Source organism: Aotus nancymaae, unplaced genomic scaffold, assembly GCF_030222135.1.
Source record: "Aotus nancymaae isolate 86718 unplaced genomic scaffold, 86718_ANA_hifiasm-v0.15.2.pri h1tg000079l, whole genome shotgun sequence".
Taxonomy (NCBI): Eukaryota; Metazoa; Chordata; class Mammalia; order Primates; family Aotidae; genus Aotus; species Aotus nancymaae.
In genome coordinates, this window is record NW_026988494.1 from 20576250 (window position 1) to 20600026 (window position 23777).

Below are 23777 nucleotides of genomic sequence, written 5' to 3' on the forward strand. Positions count from 1 at the left end.
TCAGGCTGGTCTCAAACTCTGGCCTCAAGTGATCCACCCGCCTTGGCTCCCAAAGTGCTGGGATTACAGGTGTGAGCCACCGCCCACGCCCCGTAAACATTTTCTGATTGCCGTTTCAAAACCGTAAAAAGCAACACGTGAAATTAACTTGAACAATATACTTTAACTCAACACACCTAATAGTCATTTTAATATGTAATGAATACAAGTCAGGGTTAGTGCAGTTTCACATTGTTTCCTTTCTTACTGTATCTTCCAAATCGGGGTGTGCCTGGCACTGCACATTTTGGTTGGGACCAGCACATATCGGGAGCTCATCAGCCCATGTGGCTGGGGCTGCCTGAGACTTCAATTCAGGAGGAATTACAATTCCTCATCGAAAACACCTCCCTTAGCTCCCGCCTGTAATCCCAGCTACTCAGGAGACCCTGGCGGGAGGGTCGCTTGAGGCCAGGAGCTCGAGTTCAGCCTAGGCAACGTAGTGAGAACTCCCCGCCCAGTAAAACATAATTAGCCGGGGGTGGTGGCCTGCGCCTGGCGTCCCAGCTACTTGGGAGGCCGGGGTTGGAGAATCGCTTGAGCCCAGGAGTTGGGGGCTGCAATGAGCAGATATCGCGCTACCGCACTCCTGCCTGGGCGACCAAGAGAGACCCTGTCTCGAAAGACAAAAAAAGAAAACCTCCCGGCCGACTCTCAGGGCCCTCCGCAGGCGGAGCCCTCTTCCCCGGCCCGGCGGGGTGCCCTGAGCCCGGCTCAGCCAGCGCCACGCAGCTGGGACGGGAAGGGGCGGAGCGGCCTGGCCCCGCCTCCCTCGCCGTGCCGGGGCCGCCGGGGCCACCGGGCCGCCGCCTCCGCCGAGAGTGCCGCCGCCGCCGCCGCCTTCGCCCGGGAGCCGGGGGGCCGGACGCCATCATGCTGAGCCGGCTCGGGGCGCTGCTGCAGGAGGCCGTGGGGGCGGTGAGGCCGGGAGGGCCGGGGCGGGTCGCCGGGGGCTGCGGGCCTAGGCCGGGGAGAGGGTGGGTGCGGAGCCGGGTGGGGGCGGGCGGGCCCCCTTGGGTAGGGACCACCGGGCCGCGGCGCCCCTTCCCTGGCCTCCCCTCGCCGGCCGCGCCCCGCTTTCCCTCGTTCTTCCCAGGCCCGCTCCCAGACTCCTCCCGACCGCCCCACCTCCCCGGCCTGCTCGCGCGTCGCTTCCTGTCTGTGCGTTCCGGCCCCGGGAGTCTCTCCCAGTTCCCGAACTCGCCTTCGCCGGGACTCTCCTGTCACCCCATGGGGTGTTTCCGGCCCCTGGGGCCCCAGGCCGTCTCCCCAGCCCCTGGGGGCCTTCCTCCTTTCCCCTCTCCACACCGCCGCCTCGCCCTGTCTCGAAAAATCGCGGTCCCTTCTCCTGGGTCTGACCTCCCAGACAACCCGGGGACCTTGCTGGGGTGCGGGACGCCCTGCCCATCACCCCGGGACGTGGGAAGTGTGGGCCCTGCTGGTCCAAGTCCCCACGAAAGGGAAAGACCCTGGCAGGCGGGTGGTTGCCCAGCCGGGGAAACCGCCTCCTGCTGGGCGAAAGCGAGTTTCCACCCGTCCCAAGCCAAACTGACTTTGAGTTAGGGAGAGGCCACCCGTGGTGGGGCTTGTGTGGCTGTGGGGGGAGGCGGAGAGAATCCATTGATGTTTCACATGCCATCAGAGTTTGTATTTTTGCCATTTTTTGTTGGGGCTGCGGGCTGGTCCCTGGCTGCCCACTACGAGGGTTCGTTCAGCAGGTTGTAGTGCATTGTAGGTAGGGTGGGGGGATGCCGTTGAAAGTAAGTGTCAAGAAGCTATAAAGTCAGCAATACTGCTGCCTCCTTGTATAAATCTTCCCCCAATTAATGAGGATCAGATTTTCTCAGGAGAAAAAGCCTTGGGTTTCACCCTCTTTCCTCCCCACCACCTCCTTCCCCACCGTCATGGGAGCTCCTGTGGAAGGGAGGGCTCAGCCTTAGGCACACTTGGGAAGAAAGTGAGAAACTGTGGCTCCTTCCCCCTTCTTAGCCCTGCTGTTGTCCCACGTCCAGGGCCTTGGGACATTCAGGTAGAGAAGATTCCAAAATGATTTTTCTACCCCTTCTCCCCATCCCCAGTCAAAACAGCTGTCATCTTCAAAAGTGGTATGATAAACTAATTCATATCTCTGGGGAACACTCCAATTGCCAGACAGTTCTTCAGTCCTAAGGAGTGAATTTCTTTTTCTTTATTTCATTTGGGAGCCCAGGCTGGAGTACAGTGGTGCGATCTTGGCTCACTGTAGCCTCCATCTCTGGGCTCAGGCAATCCTCCCACCTTAGCCTCCTGAGTAGCTGGGGCTACAGGCATGTGGCACCACGACCGGCTAATTTTTGCATTTTTTGTAGAGACCGGGCTTCATCATGTTGCCCAGGCTTGTCTTGAACTCCTAGCCTCAAGCCATCCTCCTGCCTCAGCTTCCCAAAGTGCTGGGATTACAGGGGTGAGCCACCACACCCGGCTGGGAGTCAGTTTCTAAGGCTTCCAATGACAAAGTACAGGCATCAGTGGCAGGAGGAGATTTGGGCAGTGGAGGGAGATCTTTTTAGGCAGGTGATCCTCCAGGCCCTTTAGTATTTACCACATAGGCTATGTCCAGGAAGTGTGGCTGGCACCAGGTGATTACAGGGAGATGGGAATTTCTCTTTTCTGCTCTACCACCAGGCTTCCTTCCAGTCTAGGTCTTTCCTGGGCCTGGGTCACCAAATAACGTGTGATGGCAGTAAGTCAACTGACTCCTCATTAAGGAGGAAGAATGCTCCTCCCTGCCCTCTTCTGAGCCAACAGACTAGGAATCATTACAGCTTTTTTTTTTTTTTTTTTTTTTTTTTTTTTGAGATGGAGTCTCACTCTATCGCCTAGGCTGGAATGCAGTAGCACGATCTTAGTTCACTACAACCTCCGCCTCCTGGGTTCAAGCAATTCTGCCTCAGCCTCCCGAGTAGCTGGGATTACAGATGCATGTACCACGCCCGGCTAATTTTTTGTATTTTTAGTAGAGATGGGGTTTCACCATGCTGGCCAGGATGATCTCAAGCATCTGACCTCATGATCTGCCTGCCTCGGCCTCCCAAAGTACTAGGATTACAGGCGTGAGCCACTGTACCCAGCCTAGCCTTTTGGAGTCTCGCTCTGTCGCCCAGGCTGCAGTGCAGTGGGGTGATCTCAGCTGACTGCAGCCTCCGCCTAAGTGGTTCTCCTGCCTCAGCCTCCCAAGTAGCTGGGATTACAGGCCTGCGCCACCACACCTGGCTAATTTTTGTATTTTTAGTAAAGACAAGGTTTCACTGTGTTGGCCAGGCTGGTCTCGAACTCCTGACCTTAAGTGATCCACCTGCCTCAGCCTCCCAAAGTACTGGGATTACAGGTGTGAGCCACCATGCCCAGCCACTAATAATATCTTTAAAGAGAAATTGTTGGTTCCAGTGCCTTTGGCTTGGAGTTACCATAGCTGGTCCTGGAGTCAGGAAAAGATCACACCCCTGTGTCAGCAGCTGTGTAATGACCTGTGCTAGTTAACCTGCCCCTCCTGTGTCTTCTGTTCATACTGCAGTGTTGTTTTTGGTTAAAGCCCAGCTCAAGGTTTTCGAAGACTATAAGCCAATTTTGAGGCTAAAGGAGACCCAAATGCAGAAATTGTGAGATAACTGTGGGGCTGGTAAAGGGCCAGAGGACTTTTCTAAAACAAGGAACTAGGGAAAGAATGTCTGCAGCAGTTTCCTGAGATACTTGGTAAATATTCATGGGTATTCACTATGTGCTGAGTCCATGGAGGAAAGGCTAGCTGTAAAACACAGAACCCTGGTCCTCGGAGAGCTTATCTAGCAGGAGAGATGAGTGCTCAGCCCAGCAGGCACTGTCGCATGCAATGTGGTGAGGTGGGGTCACACCATAGGTATGGAATATTTGGAATAACTGTGGGTGGTACCACTTTGAGGAGGGTTGTGGCCCCTAACAAGCTTTGAAAGAAAACAAGATGGCCTGCAGACCCAGGGGAGTGTTTCCAGTCATCTGAGTGTCATCCCTCCCCGCCCCCCATTGCAGTGGCCTTCTAAGCATTCTTCCTGCCTTTACCTCCTCTCCCAAGCTCAACTGCCAGATGCATCTTCCTAAAACACTGCTCAGAAGGTGTCAGTGGCCAGGCGTGGTGGCTCACCCCTGTAATCCCAGCACTTTGGGAGGCCAACGTGGGCGGATCATTTGAGGTCAGGAGTTAGAGACCAGACTGGCCAACATGGTGAAACCCCATCTCTACTAAAAACATAAAAATTAGCCAGGCATGGTGGCAGGTAATCCCAGCTACTCAGGAGGCTGAGGCAGGAGAATCGCTTGAACCTGAGAAGCTGAGGTTGCAGTGAGCTAAGATCATGCCACTGTACTCCAGCCTGGGCCACAGAGTGAGACTCTGTTTCACACACACACACACACACACACACACACAAGCCAGGTGTGGTGCACATCTGTAATCCCAGCAACTTAGGAGACTGAGGCAGGAGAATCACTTGAACCCAGGAGGCAGAGGTTGTGGTGAGCTGAGATCATACCACTGCACTCTAGCCTGGGTGACAGTGAGACTCCGTATAAAAAAAAAAAAAAAAAAAAAAAAAAAGCTGTCATTGACCTGCTGCCTGGAAAAAATGATCAAGACTTCTTGGCTGGGCATTAGAGGCTCCAGAGACTCACCAGCCCACCCCTGCCCCAGACACACTTTGCAGAGTTCCTTCTGCAGGGACTGTCTTTCCTGCTCTTGTCAATACTGAACTGGTTCTTCAAATTTTAGTTCAGATGTGGCCTTGGTAAAGCCTTGCCTGTTAGAAGTGACCCCTTTTTCCAGAGAGGTCACTACTTTCCACCTCTCCTTCAGCCTCACACTACTTCCTTGTAGTTTCATTATTCAGTGCAGTTTGATGTTGTCTTCTCCATGGCATGTTTCTTGAGGACTGGGTCTTAGTCATCCTCACGTTGCTTGTGGCATCTAACGGTGTCTTGTACATAGTGGGCGCCTGGAATGAATGAATGATTTTACTCAGCTCTGTGGTGCAGCAAAGTGTGGGGTCAGAGGCACTGGAGAGGGCTTGGTGGAGCTGCTGGGGACTGAACCTCACTGGGGACTCTCAGGGTCCAGACAAGTTAGCAGGAATCAGAGCACCTTGGACAGAGGAGTGGCCCCAGCAAAGACCCAGAGGCAGAAACGCACACCTGTTGGGAGGGATGATGGAATCATTTTTTTCCTGCAGACATTTACTCTGCAAGAAAAGGGAAGGAATGGCGCTTTTTTTTTTTTTTTTTTTTTTTTTTTTTGGAGACATTTTCAGGGAAAGTGGTGGTTCTGAGTGCAAGGCCAGTATCAGCTGTACCACTGTAGTGGAGAGATGGAGAGAGTACTTACGGAAAAGGGGGCGGTTAGAGGCTTGCCCAGAGCAGAACCAGAATTCAAGGTTGATAGAAGGAGCCAGTAGAGGAGAAAATGAGAACAGCACTGGCTAAGAAGTTGGGGTTGTGCAGGCTCAGGCTTTGGACACAAGATGAAAGCGTGTTTTAAGAAAGGCACTTTGTTAATATCATGCTGATGTTACCTACCCATCAGGCTGAACAGAGCCTGTGGTGGTCTTGAAGAGATTTTCATAGACTCTCACATTGACAGGAATGAGAAAGCTTTTTCTCTTTTCCTTTTTTTTCTCTTTTTGAGACAGGGTCTCACCTTGTCACCTAGGCTGGAGTGCACCAGTGCGATCACACTGAATCCTCAACCTCCCTGGGCTCAGGTGATCCTCCTGCCCCAGCCTCCTGAGTAGCTGGGACTATAGGCACACACCACATCCTACTAGTGTTTTTTTGTTTTTGTTTTTAATTTTTTTAGACTGAGTCTTGCTCTGTTGCCCAGGCTGGAGTGCGGTGGCACAATCTCGGCTTACGGCAACCTCTACCTCACGGGTTCAAGCAATTCTCCTCCCTCAGCCTCCTGAGTAGCGGGGATTACAGGCATGTGCCACCACACCCGGCTAATTTTTTATTTTTAGTAGAGACAGGTTGTCACCATATTGGCTGTGCTGGTCTCTGATCCACCCACCTCGGCCTCCCAAAGTACTGGGATTACAGGCGTGAGCCACTGTACCTGGCCACGTCCTGCTAGTTTTTAAATTGTTTGTAGAGACGGACATGTTGCCAAGGCTGGTCTCAAACTCCTGGACTCAAGCCATCTGCCCACCTTGGCCTCACAAAGTGTTGGGATTACAGGCATGAGCCGCTGCACCTGGCCTTTGCCAGGTCTGTATCATTTGTTTTTCTTTGGGGGACTGTGCTCCTGTCCTCTAGGTGCCTCTACTGTAGCATAATCATGCTGTGTTGAAATAATCTGTGTCTGTATCTGTTTCCCCAGCAACATTCTTAGCAGGATTGCTAAGGACAGGACAGGATTGTGACATACAGCAAGAAAACAGCATTTCCAGGAGGAAGGGGTATCTAGGGAGAAGTGCCCGCCAGGAGATCCTTGGCAAGATATGGAGACGGTGCCAGTGTGTCCTGGAGGAAATGTGTTACCGTTCCCTTTGAAAGCCAGGGAGCAGGGGGCCTCCTCCAAGGCCTGGCATGAACCTGACACCCATGAGGTCAGGGGCTCCCTGGCATTTGTGGCCCCCACCGAGGTTGTGTCTGCTCTCTCTGCAGCGGGAGCCCAGCATTGACCTGCTGCAGGCCTTCGTGGAGCACTGGAAGGGCATCACACATTACTACATCGAGACCACAGGTAGGGCCTGGCCCTCCCCAGCTCGGGGACCCTGGAGGGAGCGGGGAGGAAGATGTGGGCAGAATGTCACCATCCAGGTGTCCTGGGGAAGGTCATGTGCCCAGTCCTTCAGAATTGGAGCCGAGTGAATGAAGACAGAGAACCAGACAGACAGAAGACCCAGAGCCCTGGGCTGCCTCCACTCCTAATCATTTAACTGCCTGTCCCACCTCTACTCCTGATGATTTAGCTGCCGGTTCCACCCTGACCTTTTGGAAAGGGACTGTGTGAGGGAGGAGTAGCCAGGTTGGGCGTCTCACTGGCTTGATGGCAAGGAAGAGGTGGCTGTACTTCCCCCAGCTTCCAGTTCTAGGCCTTCAGGCCCCAAGAGCTAGTGCCCAGGGTTTACCAATTAAAAGAAGAGAGTTTAACACATTCTCCTTTTCCCTGAGCCAACTAGCCTGATTGCAGCCCACACCTTTCCTACCGGCTTTCTTTCCAGCCTAGGCCAGCCTAAGAAATTCAGAAATCTATGGGACCCTCTGAGGGTTCTGCTAGACCAGGTTTCTCAATGTTAGCACGGTTGGCATTGGACCTGGAGCCCTTCCTGTGCCGGCTGTCCTGGGCAATGCAGGATGCGCAGCAGTCATTCTGGCGTCTGACCACTAGGTGCCAGTAGCACACCCCACCCCTGAATTGGGACAACCAGAAACATCTCCAGACATTGCTTCATGTTCCCTGGGGGGCAAGAGCGCACACCCGGTTCTGAACCACCTCTTCAGGTTAAAGATCTCTTGAAGGACAGCCTCAGTCCACCAGCAGAGTAAGATCAGATCAGAACTGGCTTAAATCCACCCAGATCCAGCTCTTTGATTTCCAGAGTGGTCCCTAGACCAGAGGGGTCAGAAGTCCGAGAGGCAGGCCACCCTACTTAAGCTCCTGTACCTTAAAGAAAAGCTAGGGGATGCTCCAAGGCCAGTCCTAAAGCACCAGAACTTTCTTTAAAACACACACTGAGACTCTGACTGCAAAAGCCCCACTAAGTAGCTTCCCTGTCAGGGCCTTGGTAGAGGGAACAGGATTGGGTCAAAGCTGAAGGTGGTGGCACAGGTGTTTTTTTTCTGCTTTGTGAAAAACAGAGGCTTGCCTTCTCTGTCCGTGGGGGAGGTTCTCTCTCAGGTGGCTGCTGAAATTACAGCCTCTAAGTTATGTGACAAGAGCCCTGAGCCCACATTGTCTCACTCAGGCCCACAGCTGACAGGCAGCCGTCTGCGGGCCCAGGACCACGTGTCCCTGTCTCTGTACCTATGCCGGGGTTTGGAGGAACCCGATGCTGCCGCCCTGGGATAAAGCACTGGGCATGCATGAGTTCTCAGAGGGCTGTGTCCTAAGCCTGGAAGGACTTTTGTCTTAAATATGGAAGCATCCGCTGTAAACTTCCACTTCCCAGTTGGCCGCAGCTCTCTTCCCCCACCTCTCCTGGATAGGCCCCCCCCTTTCTGGGCTTTGGCAGGAGATGAAGTTTTCAAGCCAGGGTGCCCCTTTTTACCCCACTCACCCTTGTTTCCCAAACATCCGTTAGATGAAAACACCCCCGCCAAGAAGACGGACATTCCCTGGCGGCTGAAGCAGATGCTGGACATCCTGGTGTATGAAGAGCAGCAGCAGGCGGCCGTGGGGGAGGCAGGGCCCTGCCTGGAGTACCTACTGCAGCACAAGATCCTGGAGACCCTCTGCACGCTGGGCAAGGCCGAGGTGGGGGGCCCTCTGCGCGCTGGGCAAGGCCGAGGTGGGGGGCCCTCTGCGCGCTGGGCAAGGCCGAGGTGGGGGGCCCTCTGCGCGCTGGGCAAGGCCGAGGTGGGGGGCCCTCTGCGCGCTGGGCAAGGCCGAGGTGGGGGGCCCTCTGCGCGCTGGGCAAGGCCGAGGTGGGGGGGCCCTCTGCGCGCTGGGCAAGGCCGAGGTGGGGGGCCCTCTGCGCGCTGGGCAAGGCCGAGGTCAGGGGCCCCCTGTGCTCCGGGCCAGGCCGAGGTGGGGGGCCCGGGGTCCCCTGGGTTACAGGCTGAGGTGGGCAGTTCGGAGCTCCCTGGATTCCAGGCCTTTCTGCCTGTGCTCTTCCCAGTCCTGACACTGAAAGTGGCAGTTGCAGGGAGGGGAGCAAACGGGATGGGCACTGTGGCTGTCTCACTTAGAACATCCTACCATCCAGGGGCTCCTGTTCCCTGTTGACACCACAGAGATGGGCCTGCCACGTGCCAGGCTCTGCTCTAGATGCTGGGGACACAGCAATGATTCAGACTGACAAGAGCCAGGCATGGTGGTGCATGCCTGTAGCCCCAGCTCCGTGGGAGGCCAAGGTGGGAGGATTGCTTGAGCCCAGGAGGTGGAGGATGCAGTGAGGTGTGATCGTGCCACCGCATTCCTGCCTGGGAGGCAGAGCAAGACCCTGTCTCTTAAATAAAGAGAATCTGACAAGAATCCTAGTGGGAGAGGCAGGACGGTCCTGTGGTGCATCGACAATGACCCAGTTAAGGAGCCAAAGGGATGCAGAAAAAGGGGTTTCGAGTCCCAGGAAGGCCAGTTTCCAACAACAGGGCGAGGGGAGCAGGCCTGTGAGAAGGTGCCTTCTGAGCCGGCACCGAGGGAGGAGTTGAGCCTGGGGCTCTCCAGGGGCGGATGTTCCAGGCAAGGAGGTTTCTGACAGGTGCTGTGTCCATTCCTGGCCTCAGTACCCCCCAGGCATGCAGGGAGGAGTTGACCCTGGGTTCTCCGAGGGCAGAGTGTTCCAGGCCAGGGATGGCTTCTGACATGGCTCTGTCCCGGCCTCAGTACCCCCCAGGCATGCGGCAGCAGGTGTTCCAGTTCTTCAGCAGAGTCCTGGCCCAGGTGCAGCACCCGCTGCTGCATTACCTCAGCGTCCACAGGCCTGTGCAGGTGAGGGGCCCAGAGGCCAAGGGGTATCTGAGCATGAGGCCCCTCGCTCTCCCCTGCCACCCCGCTCCCCTCTGTTTCTGTCCTGCTGCTCCTCCAGAAACTCCTCCGACTTGGTGGGACAGTTCCCGGATCCGTTACAGAAAAGGAGGAGGTGCAGCTCACCACTGTCCTCTGCTCCAAGATCCAGCAGGACCCCGAGCTGCTGGCCTACATCCTGGAAGTGAGCACTCCTATAGGGAACAGGACGGGGAGGGCGCGGAACCCCAAGGGCAAGCCCGCTCAGCCCTCCTGAGGAGGCAGAAGCAGAGAGCAGGTACCTGGGAGACGTGCAGGCAGCTTCCCCTTCACCTCCAGGCCGAGGCCCTGCTGGCAGCCCACCCTGTGTTCCCTGTGGGGGACCCTGGGAAGTGGTCCCCACCAGGCCTGGCCTCATCCCACCCTCTTTGCAGGGTAAAAAGATTGTAGCTAGGAAGAAGGCATGTGGAGAACCCGATGCTCTACCTAAGGACGCGGCCAGCCACAGGGACAAGAACTGCTCCCACAATGGTGCTCCCGCCAGGCCCCAGTGGGACGGGGAGCCCTGTGGGGCCCAGGCCTTGAACAACCCCCTGCTGGCTGAGACTGAGGAGCTGGACGGTGGGACTGCAGAGAGCAACTTGATCACTTCCCTGCTTGGGCTGTGCCGGAGCAAGGTGCTGGCAGCAGAGATGGAGAGGGTGGGGGCAGGGGAAGGGTGGGTCGACAGCTGGGAGGTGATTTGGGAGCTCACATGCATGTCCCTGAAATTGTATTCTCATCCCCTAGAAAAGTCGGGTGGCCTTGAAGGCCCAGGAGAACCTGCTACTCCTGGTGAGCACGGCCTCCCCGGCGGCTGCCACCTACCTGGCACAGAGCAGCCCCTGCTGCCGTGCGATCGTCCGGCACCTCTGCCAGCTGTACCGGTCCATGCCTGCCTTTCTGGACCCCGCAGACATTGCGGCCTTAGAAGGCATCAGCTGGAGGTGGGTGCCCAGCCGGGGAACGCTGGTCAGCATCTTCAGTGGCTGGCAGCCCTGCCTGTCTTTGATGGCCAGTTCCCCTGGTGTTCCACGTGGCTGGGGACCCCTGCTGGTCACCCTCTTCCCAGGGCTGCAGCTGATCCTCAGAGGCCTTCTCGCCTTCCAGGGAAGCACTGCTTTTGCTGCCTCTGTCCATAAAACCCCCAAGATAACTGACCGCCTCAGCAGAGGTTCCACAGGAGAGGGGAAGGGCCCAGTTTCAGGAGATACTGAGGAAGACCTTGATGCTCCTCCTGCACTCTCTGAGCCTTCCCTCCCCTCTCCCTTCAGGTTACCCAGTGCCCCATCTGATGAGGCTTCCTTCCCTGGCAAGGAGGCCTTGGCTGCCTTCTTGGGCTGGTTTGATTACTGCGACCACCTTATCACAGAGGCACATGCGGTGAGCAGGGGCGCTCACGGGCAGGGCTCTCATGCTGCTCCCTGTACCATCTGTCTCGAGGACGGAGTGGAGCAGGGACGTGCAAACATGGGGTCCAGGAGCTAAGCGGGGCCCCAGTGGGCCAGGACCCTCTCCAGTGGCATCAGGCGCTGTGCAATGACATGGTTACTTCTCAGCGGGAATTGTGATGAGCGCAAAACACATTGACGTCGTGCTCTCTGGCACCCAGGTGGTTGCGGACGCCTTGGCGAAGGCTGTGGCTGAGAAGTTATTCATGGAGACCCTACAGCCCCAGCTCCTGCACGTGTAAGTGTCTGGTTCCCTCAGGCATAGTTGTGGTCTACAGCAAACCGCCTACCCAACCCAGCCTCCTGTCCCTAAGGCCAGGCACCTCCTTGACCAGAATCCCATCTGTGGGCCCCCTTGGGTGATGTTTGCCAGGCCTGCCCCACGATGTGCACATGGCTCTGAGCTACGTGGACTAAATGAAGGCCTCCTACCCTTCCCTGCAGGACTTCAGCAGGGATGGGCAAGTGACCAGATACATACCACCCAAAGATTCGAGGCAACCAGGCAAGGTTCTCCCTCCGCACTCATGTGCCATCTGCATACCAGGCCTGGCTAAGGTGCCCTCTTCCCATAGGTCTGAGCCGAGCATCCTGACCTCCACTGCCCTCCTCACAGCCATGCTGCGCCAGCTCCGCTCCCCTGCGCTGCTTCGGGAGGCCGTGACTTTCCTCCTGGGCACAGACCGCCAGCCTGAAGCCCCTGGGGACAAACCCTGTGCCCTGTATGTTCACCTCATCGGGCACTGTGACCACCTCTCTGATGAGGTACGGCGGGAGACAAGCACCTCTGTTCCTCCCACCACCCCTGCCAAAGGGATTTCCTGAACACTCTTCCCATTTCATTAGTGTTCCCAGGTGACTCCACGCTGGGAGACATTAAACTGTGGAACCACTGCCGAGCCACTTTTGTCACACACTAATTTTCTATGATCATTCATACACTTTTTTTTTCTTTTTTTTTTTGAGACAGAGTCTCACTCTGTCACCCAGGCTGGAGTGCAGTGGCACGATCTCAGCTCACTGCAATCTCTGCCTCCCAAGTTCAAGCAATTCTCCTGCGTCAGCCTCCTGAGTAGCTGGGATTACAGGCATGTGCCACCACACCCACCTAATTTTTTGTATTTAGTAGAGATGGGTTTCACCATGTTGGTCAGGTTGGTCTTGAACTCCTAACCTTGTGATCCTCCCGCCTTGGCCTCCCAAAGTGCTGGGATTACAGGCATAAGCCACCATGCCTGGCCCCTTTTTTTTTTTTTTTTTTTTTTTTTTTTTTTTTTTTAAAAGAGACAGGGTCTTGCTCTGTCACCCAGGCCCTGGAGTGCAGTAGTGTGATCATAGCTCACTGCTGTCTCTAACTCCTGGCCTCAAGCCATCCTCTCAGCTCAGCCTCCTAAAGTACTGGGACTGCAGGCATGAGCCACCATGCCCAGCTTATTTTTGATAGCATTTTATATTTTGCACACTGATTTTGTAGTCACTTGGCTTGCTGGAGGGCTAACACCTACTCTGAGGTAGGTGAGGTTGATACTCCCATTTCTCACACATGGAAACTGAGGCACAGAGAACCAAATTGGCTTGCCTGAAATCGCCTATGAAATTAGTCACGCAATGGGGACCACCCAGACTTATTGATTCCTGGACCCACACCCACACACTCCCCCCAAAACCTGCCACCTTAGCATCCAGCCAGGGGAGGTGACTCTGCCTCGGAGGCCTTTTATTATGGCAGTGGCAAGGGACCCTTGGGAGCTGGGTGGGGAAGGGGCCATCCTGCTGACCCCCTTCCCGATCCAGATCAGCATTGCCACGCTCCGGCTATTCGAGGAACTGCTGCAGAAGCCCCATGAGGGGATCATCCGCAGCCTGGTCCTGCGCAACCTCGAGGGCCGCCCTTATGTGGCCCGGGGCTCACCAGAGCCTGAGAGCTACGAGGACACCCTGTAAGTGAAACCGGCACCCTCCGGACCCAGCCCAGCCCTCAGCACTCGCACGCTGACTCTGTCCATTCATTTATTGGTGCCCGCTGCTCTGTCCTGGCCACAGAGATCTGGAGGAAGACCCATACTTCACCGATAGCTTCCTGGATTCCGGCTTTCAACCTCGAGCAAAGCCTCGCCCTGCTCCTGCCACCAGTTACGATGGCAAAACAGCAGTGACCGAGATTGTCAACAGGTGGGGAGCAGGTCAGGCAGTCTGAACCACTTGAGTCTTACTGTTTTGTTTTGTTTTTTTTTTAATCTGAGGTAGTCTCACTCCATCACTCTTGGCTGGAGTGCAGTGGCACAATCTCGGCTCACTGCAACCTCCACCTCCAGGGTTCAAGCTATTCCTGTGCCTCAGCTTCCCGAGTACCTGGGATTACAGACATGCACCACCACACCCAATTAATTTTTATATTTTTAGTAGAGACGGGGTTTCCCATGTTGGCCAGGCTGTTCTCAAACTCCTGACCTCAGGTGATCCGCCCACCTCGGCCTCCCAAAGTGCTGGGATTACAGATGTGAGCCACCATGCATGGCCTGAGTTTTACTCTTTCTTTGGCCACAGCCCTGACGGGGTCCAGTCGGGGAGGGAGATGGGGTCCCGAGAGCAGGGGGAACAGGGGGAGCCTGGAGTGCCTCCACACCAGCTTCTGTCTCTCAGTTTCTTGTGCCTGGTCCCTGAGGAAGCCAAGACCTCTGCCTTCCTGGAGGAGACGGGCTATGACACATACGTTCACGATGCTTATGGCCTGGTGAGTGGCTCCTGCCACCAGCTCCTACTTCCTGTCCTTCAGAGAGGCTGGATGATAAGCTCTGGGTTCCCCTCCTCATCTGCCCGAGGACCCCTGCCTATCCCTCCTGCATGGGGCCCTGTCTTCTGGTTCCAACCGCTCAGACCCACTTTCTCTACTCCCGCTTGTCTCAGTTTCAGGAGTGCAGCTCCCGCGTCGCGCCCTGGGGCTGGCCTCGGACCCCTATACCTTTGGACCTCCATGAGCCTGAGCGACCTTTCTTCGAGGGCCAGTTCCTCCGAGTGCTGTTTGACCGCATGTCCCGGATTCTGGATCAGGTAGCCAGTGGGCCCGGGCCAAGAGAAGGCCAGGCTGGTGCCTCTGGGATCCTTCAAGAGCAGGGGCTGTCCACAGGGTTGCCTCCGCTTTGGTTCCTTTGTGCCACAGCACCCCTGCCCTTTCTCCAGGTGGGAAGCCCCGTCTCGCCCCTGCTCCACACGTTCTAACATGTTCTGGCCCTCAGCCCCATGGAATCCATGACACACACATCACGTGAGCCTCCCACCCCCACACACGTTCACACTGGCCAGGCACCTTGCTGGGGGAGTGCAAAATGCTCACCAGCCCTGCCAACCCTCAGCTCTGGCCACTGTTCCTGCAGCCATACAGCCTGAACCTGCAGGTGACCTCGGTCCTGTCCCGGCTTGCCCTCTTCCCCCACCCCCATATCCACGAGTACCTCCTGGATCCCTACATCAGCCTGGCCCCCGGCTGCAGGAGCCTGTTCTCTGTGTTGGTGAGGGTGAGGACGCCTTGGCCCGAGGGAGTGCGCCCAGTGGGGGTGGAGGGGACAGCAGGGAAGGGGAACGGGGCAGGTGGTTGGGGGCTGGAGGAATGGCCACCCTTGCCAGTACGTGGGAAACCACAGACTCCCATGCTCTGCCAGGTGTGGCAGGGCCAGGGGATGGCCCCATCTGAGTTCCCTGTGGTTCCCGCTCTAGGTGATCGGGGACTTGATGCAGAGAATCCAGAGGGTGCCCCAGTTCCCGGGCAAGCTGCTCCTGGTGCGCAAGCAGTTGACAGGCCAGGCTCCTGGGGAGCAGTGAGTACCAAGGGTGCCAGGTGAAGCCTGGGGGGTAGGAGGGCTGAGAGTGCTTCTGGGAAGGGAAATGGCCAGCCACAGGGTCAAGCCTGGTGGATGCTGGGCTGTCGTGCTGGGCACAGTCCTGCCCCCACCCAGCCATGCCCCCTGTGCCATCTCCCCTCAGGCTGGACCATCAGACCCTACTCCAGGGCGTGGTGGTGCTGGAGGAGTTCTGCAAGGAGCTGGCTGCCATTGCCTTCGTCAAGTTTCCCCCGAATGGTCCTCTCCAGAACTTCTCCCCAGCCCCGGAAGGGCAGGTCTGAGCCAGGAGCAGGGCAGTGGGAGACTCCTGTCTGCACCTCTGCCCCAGAGCTGCCTCCTGTCTGGCACTGCCACTGCCACCATACTCTCCTCCTGGGATGGGGGCTTTGGCTCTTACGCTCACTCAAGGAGGCTGTGGCATGTTGACCACACCAGACTGGGTTTCAGGGAATGGGCCTGCCAGGTGCCAAGGAGCCAAACAGATGGCTTTCCAGGCAGCAGGGTCCTTGGGGCCTTCTTGAAGGAGCTGGGTGACGGCCAGGTGAGCGCCCAAACCCTAGACCCTCAGGTGCTGTGTGCCTGGCCCCCTCTGTACTGACCATTTGTGGCCAGGGCCAAGACCTGTGACAACTCCAGGGGCAAGATGGGGAGTGAGCTGATTGCTCCAAGACTGGTGGGGAGCCCAGGCCAGGGAGATGGGGCCTGGAGCCCTGTCTTTGTCACATTAGGGTACCATGGGAGCTGGTGAGACCTGACATTTTGTCCCTTTCTTCATGGCTTGGCCCATGGAGAAGGAGTAGTGAATGGGATTGTCGGGGAAGCCCCCTCTTCCTGCTCTGCTCCCCTGGAAACTGTTGCGAAACTCCTAGCCGCCTCATGGCAAATGCCCAAAGCATGTTCCACACCCAGGCGGGGGCTGCTGTTAATGAGAACCTTGGTGCAGCTGCTGCCAGGAGGGGAGCGGGCCTGGGAGCTGGGGAGCCGGGGAGCCAGGTGCCCGGCTTTGGTCCAGCTGATTCCTCTCTGGCGCCTTCTGAACCCGTCTCAGCAGGTCCACAGCACCTGGGCAGAGAGGTCAGAGATTAGGGGAGGCCGGGCCTCGCCCTCGCTTCTGCCCAGTGCCCTGTGTTCTTGATGGAAGACCCTTCCGGGGGACCAGGGAGCTCAGGAGACAGATGAGGGCAGGGCGCCCCCTGACTCCAGGCCTGAGTCTGGCAGGGAGTGGCTGTGGCCCAGGCAGCCAGTCCTGGTGTTGTTCTCCCTGCCTGCCCTCCGTGGCTGGGGCTGCCACCCCACCCGGTCTGCATCTGTCTTGACCTGCAGGAATACACAGGCGGCGCCAGGCATTACCTCACAGCGGGACTACACAGTTGCTGGCTTTGCTTCTGGGCAAGGAGGAGCAGGCCAGAGCCTCTTTCGCTTCCTTTTCTTGCCCATGCTGCTTCTAGAAGCCAGGCACAGGTTGCCAAGAGGTGACATGAAACAGGAGGAAACTCAGTGACCTCTGCCTCTCCCGAATTCCTCCCCACGGGGGAGGACCTCGCCACTCTGAGAGCACTGTGCCGTGTGGGCTGCACGAACATGGGTTAGTGTGGATGGGGCACAGATCTCCATGGATGAACTGGGTCTGGACTCCTAGGTTCATAAAATGTTCAAGGGTCTGGGAGTCACAGACCCTCCCCTCCCCTCAATGCACTTTGGTGTCTGCACGGTGTCTTCCCCGGACAGCACAGCAATAAATGGTGTGATTGCGTGGACACGGTGGCTGTTCTTGGCCAGGTTTCCCCTCCTTCTGCCCAGGACTCCAGTGCTAATTCGGGACCATCTTCCTCCCCAAGGAATTCTTTTTCTAGCACTGGAGCAGGGAGGTGGGGTGGGTGGTAAACAGACAGGCTCTGGCAGTACAGATCTGCTCATCCCCAGCGCCTGCCAAAGACTCTTGGCCGAGCAGTGTCACCTCTGCCAGGCTGACCTGCAGCCGAGAGCCTGCCCACCTTGGAGACACGGCGAGGGAATGGCCCACATGGGAGCATCTGTGTGCATGTCTCACCTGGGTGTGTTTGTGTTGCACGTTGTATGCGTTTTTGTCATCAAGTAGGCCTGATACTTAAAACCTTGTCTTTAAATTCAAGTCTGCAGCAAGCTATGATTTCACCACTGCACTCCAGCCTGGGCAACAGAGTGAGACCCTGTCTCCAAAAAAAGAAAATTTGCAGGTGTGTTCTCAGGAGAAAAGAAAAATTAACACATAGAAAAATAAACCCTTTGTCCCTAGATGTGTGTGGAGGGGTGGGGAATCCTCTGAGAGGGGTCTCCAAGAGACTACGGTAGGGCAGACTGACAACTTGGAGGAAAAAGAGCCAGACAGTGGCTTTCAGCTCATGTTATGACCAATGACTGAGTTGCTTTTTAAAATCCCAATGCCCAGTGCCCCATCACCAGTTAAATCAGTGTTGCTGAGGGTGGGCCCAGAGTCAAAGCTTTCCAGGTGGTTGTGTGTGGTAGCTCACGCCTATAAATCCCAGCACTTTGGGAGGCTGAGGCAGGAGAATCCTTGAGAACAGGAGTTTGAGACCAGCCTGGGCAACATAGCGAGACCCCACTCCCATCTCTACTAAAAATTTAAAAATTAGTTGGACATGGTGGCATGTGCCTGTGGCTCCAGCTACTCAGGAGACTGAGGCAGGAAATCAATTGTCACTTGAGCGTGGGAGGTCAAGGCTGCGTGAGCCACGATCATGCCGCTGCATTCCAGCCTGCGTGACAGAGCAAGACCCTGTCTGAGAAAAAAAACCCAGGTGACCGTACTGTGCACCCAGGGTTGAAAACTAGGCTAATAATGGGAACAAAGCCAACAGCACTGCCTGGCTGACTGGATATGGGCTGGTGGGTCCCTTAGACACTGAGGTAAGTGAACTGAAACAAAAGGGTTTAGTTCCATCATTTGCGAGGTATTTGTCCTCAGAGGGTACAAGGATTCCTCCCACCTTCCAGGGGCCAGAAAGACAAGAGAAGCAGGCAAGAGAGACGGGTGCTGGCAAAGGGGCCTTGGAGGTTATCTTGGCACTCAGATCTTTACCGTAGAACACTTGGTATTTTATTTGTTCATTCCCTTAAATTTTCCCTTAAATTTTAGTAAAATTCTTTTTTTTCTTTTGAGGGAGTCTTGCTTTCTCACCCAGGCTGGAGTGCAGTGGCCTGATGATGGCTCACTGCAGCCTTGACCTCCTGGGCTCAAGCAATCCTCCTGCCTCAGCCTCCTGAGTAGCTGGGACTTACAGGTGTGCACCACCTCACCTGGCTAATTATTTTTTGTTTTGTTTTGTAGAGACAGGGTCCCACTATGTTACCCAGGCTGGCTTCAAACTCTAACCTTTAAGCAATCTTCCTGCCTCAGCCTCCCAAAGCACTGGGATTACAAGTGTAAGCCACTGTGCCTGGCCAAAGTTCGTTTTTATTTCAAGGGAGTCTGTCACCCAGGCTGGAGTGCAATGGCACAATATCAGCTTAGCTCACTGCAACCTCTGCCTCTGGGGTTCAAGTGATTCTCCTGCCTCAGCCTCCTGATTAGCTGGAACCACAGGTACATGCCACCATGCCCAGTTAATTTTTTGTGTTTTTAGTAGAGACAGGATTTCGCCATGTTGGCCAGGCTGGTCTCGAACTCTGGACCTCAACTGATCATCCTGCCTCAGCCTCCAAAGTGCTGGGATTACAGGCATGAGCCACTATGCCCGGACGCTTACTTTAAAAAAAAAAAAAAAAAAAAAAAATCCTACCGTGATTCAGCCAGGCTGAGGGGAAATGAAGACAAGGTTTGGTCTGGCGTGGGCTGAAGTTGTGAAAAGGCAGAGGCAGGAGAGCCGGGGGAGGGGGGAGGGGTCTACACCAGGGTGGCTCAAGGAGAGAGCTGAGGCAGCACTTGCAGCTCCTGTCCCATGTGAATCTCCCCCGGGGCCGCCCACTGCCCAACCCTTGGAGGGTTCACAGCTGTGTTTCATGAGGGATGGGTCCCCTCAAGAGTCACACCCCAGGCCAACAGCCCAGCCTGGACAGCAGGCTGCTGGCCCGCATTGTCAGTGCACTGGGAAAGATATAGGTGGCTGTCGGTGGCACAACGGGGGAGGAGCAGCTCTTGGACACAGTCCCCATCACTTTGTCCCCACAGAGACATCTAGGCAGGGAGGCAAGGTAAGCAACACTTCTTTACTGAGCAAGGGGCTCCTCCTTCGGGAGACCTGCCTCAGGGCCCCTCGCAGCTCTCAGGGCCTGGAAGGATCAGGGTGCAGGCCTTTCCCAAGGAAGACACAGAATGTGATGATGAGATGCCATTGGGAGTGCAGAAAGCTCCCCATCCCCCTGGGGAGAAGTGCCAGTGTGCCCACAGGGTAGCCGGCTCCTGAGCTTTGGACTCCTTGCTTGGTTAAAGGCACTGTCCCTGTGTAATCTAGAAGAAAGCTCCTCAAAGCATCTCTCCTGGGGACCAGGAAATCCACCCCTGCTCCCAATGCAACAAGATTCTTGGTCGCCAGCCTCCTGCCTCCCTCGGAGGGAGACAAGGCCACACTGGAGGGAGCACAGCTGCCCAGCTCCTCATTACCTCCTCCACCTCCCTATCTGTTCACTGGGACAACAGAGGATCCCTGAAGCCGCTGGAGGAGCTGGCTTTGCAGGCCTTCCTCCGTCACCTTCCACCAAATGAAGTTCTCACCCCGAACCTTTGGGGGTTCATCCTGGATCCCTGGGCTCTGAAAAGCCACGGTCACCAGCATATTCAGACAAATGCCATCAGTGTGATCTCGGCCCAGGTGCTGCAGTCCAAGCAGCCCCTTGATCTCCACCACCAAGTGGTGCAGGGTCAGACACTCCTGCAGCAGCCGCAGGACAGCCATCTTCATGCCACCCCTCTGCTCCGTAGGGCTGAGGCCACAGGCAGTGACAGGCAAGTGAGGCATCCCCACTGTGCCAACCAACACCCACACTGCCTGTGCACTAGTAAAGGTGGCCACGAGCCGCTGGCAGACCAGATCACAGGGCAGCTCCTGGGGCAGAAGGAGTGGGTGCCTGGCTTGCTGGCGATACTGGGCGGCTAGCTCAACCAGGTGCAGGATGTCATGGGCTCGCAGCGGAGTGGGCAGGGAGGTCCGTGGGTACCAGGCAGCCTGCAGGGACTCTGCATCAGCCTCCTTGGAAGTCTTGAGAATTCCACCTGGGGGAGATGTGGGGGATGGGGCAGGGAGGGTCTGTGGAGAGAAGTGCGGGACTGGCAGCGTCAACAGACATCCCTGACCCAGGAGAGAGGCCCCCAGCCTGCAGGCTGGAATCTGCCCATGCCAGACTCTGCCAGCCATAACAGGACTGGCTGTGGAGGGGCTCACCTCACCAAGCAGCTGGGGAAAAGATGTCAACTGGCCCTGTTCACACTGCCTCCAGGTAGGCCATACCTGTGGGGCGAGCGAGGAACACGAAGCGGACCCAGGAGGGGCCCCGCTCCTCCACGGACAGCAGTGTCTCGGGCTCACAGTGCAGCCCCGCCTCCTCCTTCACCTCCCGCTGCAGTGCCTCCACGATGGACTCCCCGGGCTCCATTCTCCCCGCAGGCAGGTACCACGACCCCCGGCACTCTCTCTTGGCTTCCTGGACCAGTAGCACCTCATCCTGAGGGGAGAGAGCATCTTCATTTCTTGCCATAGCCTTGCCGAGCCCCGGGACCAGGGGGCATCTCAAACGCAGTCGCCCGAGAGTCCCCTCTGGGTGGATGCCCTTAAACCAGCTAGCGCTGAGGAAGACCTGCCTTTTAAGTTGCTGGGGGCTGCAACCTTCTCCTCCCTGCAATTAGTCCCCCTCTGGAGTTAAGAAGACTTCCACTTGAGAAAGGGCTGAGATTCCTGGAAGCTGCTACAGGGGCTGGAGATGAGGCCTCAGAGTGAAGGTCACCATGTGTCAGTCTTGCACTGATTTACGTCTGTACGTGTCATTGGGTATCTCTTGTCTCCAACGGCGTGGCCTGTGAACTGTTTGTGATGGATCCTCACCCTGGGGTCTGGCTTTGAAACACGACCCCCGACCTCTACCTTGTACAACCCTGCCTTATGGCCCTGGCCCCTTCTAGTTGCCCAGGACCGGGATCGGCACCAAAGGCCTGAGGTAAGCCATGGTTAAGCCAACTGCTATCTGAGGGGCCCTAGGCACTTCGCTAGACTCTGGGGAAGGGAACGAATGAGGCCTAGTGGGGTGAAACAGGCCCCGGGCCCGAGTTTCCTCTTCTCCATATTGGGACGATCGCAGGACACAGATGCGAGCGGGAGTGGGAGTGCTTTGCAAAACTGGGCAGCGCTGGCTGTGGCCGTTGGGTCTTCCGTTCCCACCTGGGCTGGCTGCGTGCTCCCGAGGCCCTGCGGGCCCGGCTGGCGGCCGCTCACCTGTTCGCTGAGGAACACGGCCAGCACCACGTAGCACACGTTCTTCCGCAGCCGCACCGGTGCCGGTGGCTCCCCGGCCGGCGCCGAGTCGCAGCTCTGCACGCGCAGCCCCTGGCCCGCCAGCACTGCCGCCAGCACGCCCGCAAGACCCTCGGAAGCCATCGGGTACCCCGGGAGGCGACGGCCCGAGTCCTGGCAGACCTGCCGGGCCGGGCCGCGGGCGAGAGCAGGTTCCGGCGCCCTCTCACAGTCCCCGCAGCAGCGGGCCTGGCGCGAACGCGAAAGCGCACGAGAACGCGGAAGCGCACACGAGCCCTGGTCGCTGATAGGCGGCGCAGCGCCGCGGCCTGCCCGGATTGGCCGGTCCGCGGCAGTCACCGAGGGGGCGGGGCCGCCGGGGAACAGGGTGGGTTCCCGGCCGGAACTCCGCGGACTCCCACCAGGCTCCTGCCGCCTGTCCGTCCCGTACGCTCGGGACGTCTCCCAGCTGCCCACCTCGCCAACTGCCTGAGCGCGCACTGGTCCGCAGGGGCTCCGACGGTCAAGTGATTCCTCCCGCAGGGTGCGTTTCGCCGCCGGGGCAAGCAACAGTGACGTGACAAGCCAGGTGACGTCACGGAGACCCGGGGCCGCCCCTTGGACCTACTGTCCCGCTGTTGCTGTAAACACGCTACGGCATTGCCGGAGATGATAACATCCCAAATAACTTTGTTCTCACTTTACTAAAGAGTTATGTCATGTGGCCCCTGGGGTGGGGGACGTAAACCCCTGCCTTTCAGGAGATTCTGCTGTAATTGGAGAGAGGGGCGTAGTCCTAGATGAGGAATCAGCTGACGGTTCGAGGCTAAGTGCTAAAGGCTTGGTTTGGGCAGGAAGAGTGACCAGCGCTGGAAGAGGGAGTGGGCATGGGCTGAGAGAGGGCTGCAGTCAGCCAGCCCACCCTCAACAGTGGCCCTCTGCCCACCTAATTTCCCACGCAGCTCAAGGCCCTCGCCGCTGCAGACGGTGCGCCCTGGGAGGGCGAGGGTGGGGCCCCGCTTCTCCATCCTTGTCGTCATCCTCCTACCCAGCGCGCAGGACCTGGCGCATGGAGAGCAGGGTGGGGGTTGTTGTGGCGAGCGCCTGCCCCTCTCCCAGCCCGGCCTTTCTTCCTTCACGCATTTCAGCACTGGAAGTCAAGGCCAGCTGGAAGGATCTGCGAAGCAGGCCGTCTGACTCCTCACCCCACAGAGGCCACCCCTTTCCTCTTCCTCGGCTGGTTTTTTGCACCTCCCTGCTGGGAAGACAGGCTTGGTGGTGTGGACATAGCTCGAGACCTGGAGCCAGATGGCCGGTCACTGCTGGCTGGCTTGCTCTGTGCCCCTGGGTGAGCTGTGGGCCTCAGTGTCCTGATTTGTAGAGTAGGGTCATAACAACTCTTGTTTTACAGGGGTGTTGGGAAGGCATGACAATCAGAGAGGAGCTGTGTGGATTGTCCAGTGCTGGGCACCACCCCCCAGGCAGCCCACCAACCCTCAGGGGTGGGCCCTCTCAGGCCTAGCTCTTCTTGCTACCACACCAAAGGCCCGTCCTCATATGATGTGCCTTTTGTTACCCCCTAGAGACGGTTTCATTCTGTTGTCCAGATTGGAGCTGCAGTGGCATGATCACAGCTCACTGCAGCCTTGAGCTCTTGGGTTTGAGCTATCCTTCTGCCTCAGACTCCTGAGTAGCTGGGACTGCAGGTGTGCGACACCATGTCTGGCTGAGTTTTTAATTTTTAATTCTTTGTAGAAATAGAGAGTCTTGCTATATTGCCCAGGCTGGTCTCAAACTCCTGGCCTCAGTGATCCTCCTGTCTTGGCCTTCCAAAGCACTGGTTGCAGGCATGAGCCACCATGCCTGGCAAAATGTGCCTGTAGAGCTGCCTTAGAACTGGACTCGGGAACTTCAGCTATGCAGGATGTCTTTTCAGGCTCCTCACTTACTGATACTGCAGGCTCCCTGGAGGCAAGGCCCTGTGTTAGGCTGTGGGATATCCCTGGAAGGCCCATGAATTTTGAGGCACTTGCTGAACACCACTGGGCCAAGCCTTATCCTGGACCTCTCACTTCCCAAACAACTGCAGGGACAGTGCCGAGAGTCAGGACCCCAGAACTGCGGAGCAACTCGTCAACGTATTTGCCGTGTGTGTGTGTGTGTGTGTGTGTGTGTGTGCGCGCGCGCGCGCGCGCGCGCGCGTGCATGCACGACTCTCAGTTTCGACTCTCTCAGTTTTCCCACCTGTGAAGTGGGGGCAGCTTGGTGCCAGACTCCTGTCTGCCTCGCAGGGATGATT

The 23777-nt window shown here is 57.1% G+C and overlaps 2 protein-coding genes across 7 annotated transcripts; one reads left to right on the plus strand and one right to left on the minus strand.

Annotated features, from left to right (window-relative positions):
- The first annotated feature begins 804 nt into the window (after positions 1-804).
- Positions 805-16795, plus strand: FHIP2B (FHF complex subunit HOOK interacting protein 2B). 6 transcript variants are annotated; one of them, XM_064368824.1, is made up of 17 exons: positions 805-957; positions 6706-6784; positions 8346-8518; positions 9590-9694; positions 9792-9914; positions 10144-10386; positions 10499-10695; positions 11023-11131; positions 11361-11437; positions 11775-11964; positions 12994-13139; positions 13243-13371; positions 13843-13933; positions 14107-14250; positions 14574-14714; positions 14914-15014; positions 15181-16795. In XM_064368824.1, exons 1-17 carry the CDS (start codon positions 913-915, stop codon positions 15317-15319), a joined length of 2232 nt encoding a protein of 743 aa, XP_064224894.1. In that variant the 5' UTR covers positions 805-912; the 3' UTR covers positions 15320-16795. The 6 variants fall into 6 exon arrangements, with proteins under 6 accessions (XP_064224894.1, XP_012290720.3, XP_064224897.1 ...); XM_012435297.3 differs by lacking the exon at positions 805-957 and having other exon boundaries at positions 2857-6784; positions 15181-15503; XM_064368827.1 differs by lacking the exons at positions 805-957; positions 14914-15014; positions 15181-16795 and having other exon boundaries at positions 2857-6784; positions 13243-13382; positions 14574-14670.
- A 2229-nt stretch (positions 16796-19024) lies between these two features.
- Positions 19025-22518, minus strand: NUDT18 (nudix hydrolase 18). Its single transcript, XM_064368767.1, is given in 8 exon segments — positions 19025-20247; positions 20483-20696; positions 21461-21953; positions 21955-22061; positions 22063-22193; positions 22196-22248; positions 22296-22347; positions 22425-22518. Coding segments are annotated over 8 exon segments (1740 nt in total). The 3' UTR covers positions 19025-19651.
- Positions 22519-23777: the final 1259 nt, after the last annotated feature.

Bases quoted from the DNA above. Each gene is read 5' to 3' on its own strand.
- FHIP2B (XM_012435297.3), top strand. From the start codon at position 6,628: ATGAACCTGACACCCATGAGGTCAGGGGCTCCCTGGCATTTGTGGCCC. The intron at 9,695-9,791 runs GTGAGGGGCCCA...CTGCTCCTCCAG, and splicing joins GCGTCCACAGGCCTGTGCAG to AAACTCCTCCGACTTGGTGG. The intron at 15,015-15,180 runs GTGAGTACCAAG...ATCTCCCCTCAG, and splicing joins GGCCAGGCTCCTGGGGAGCA to GCTGGACCATCAGACCCTAC.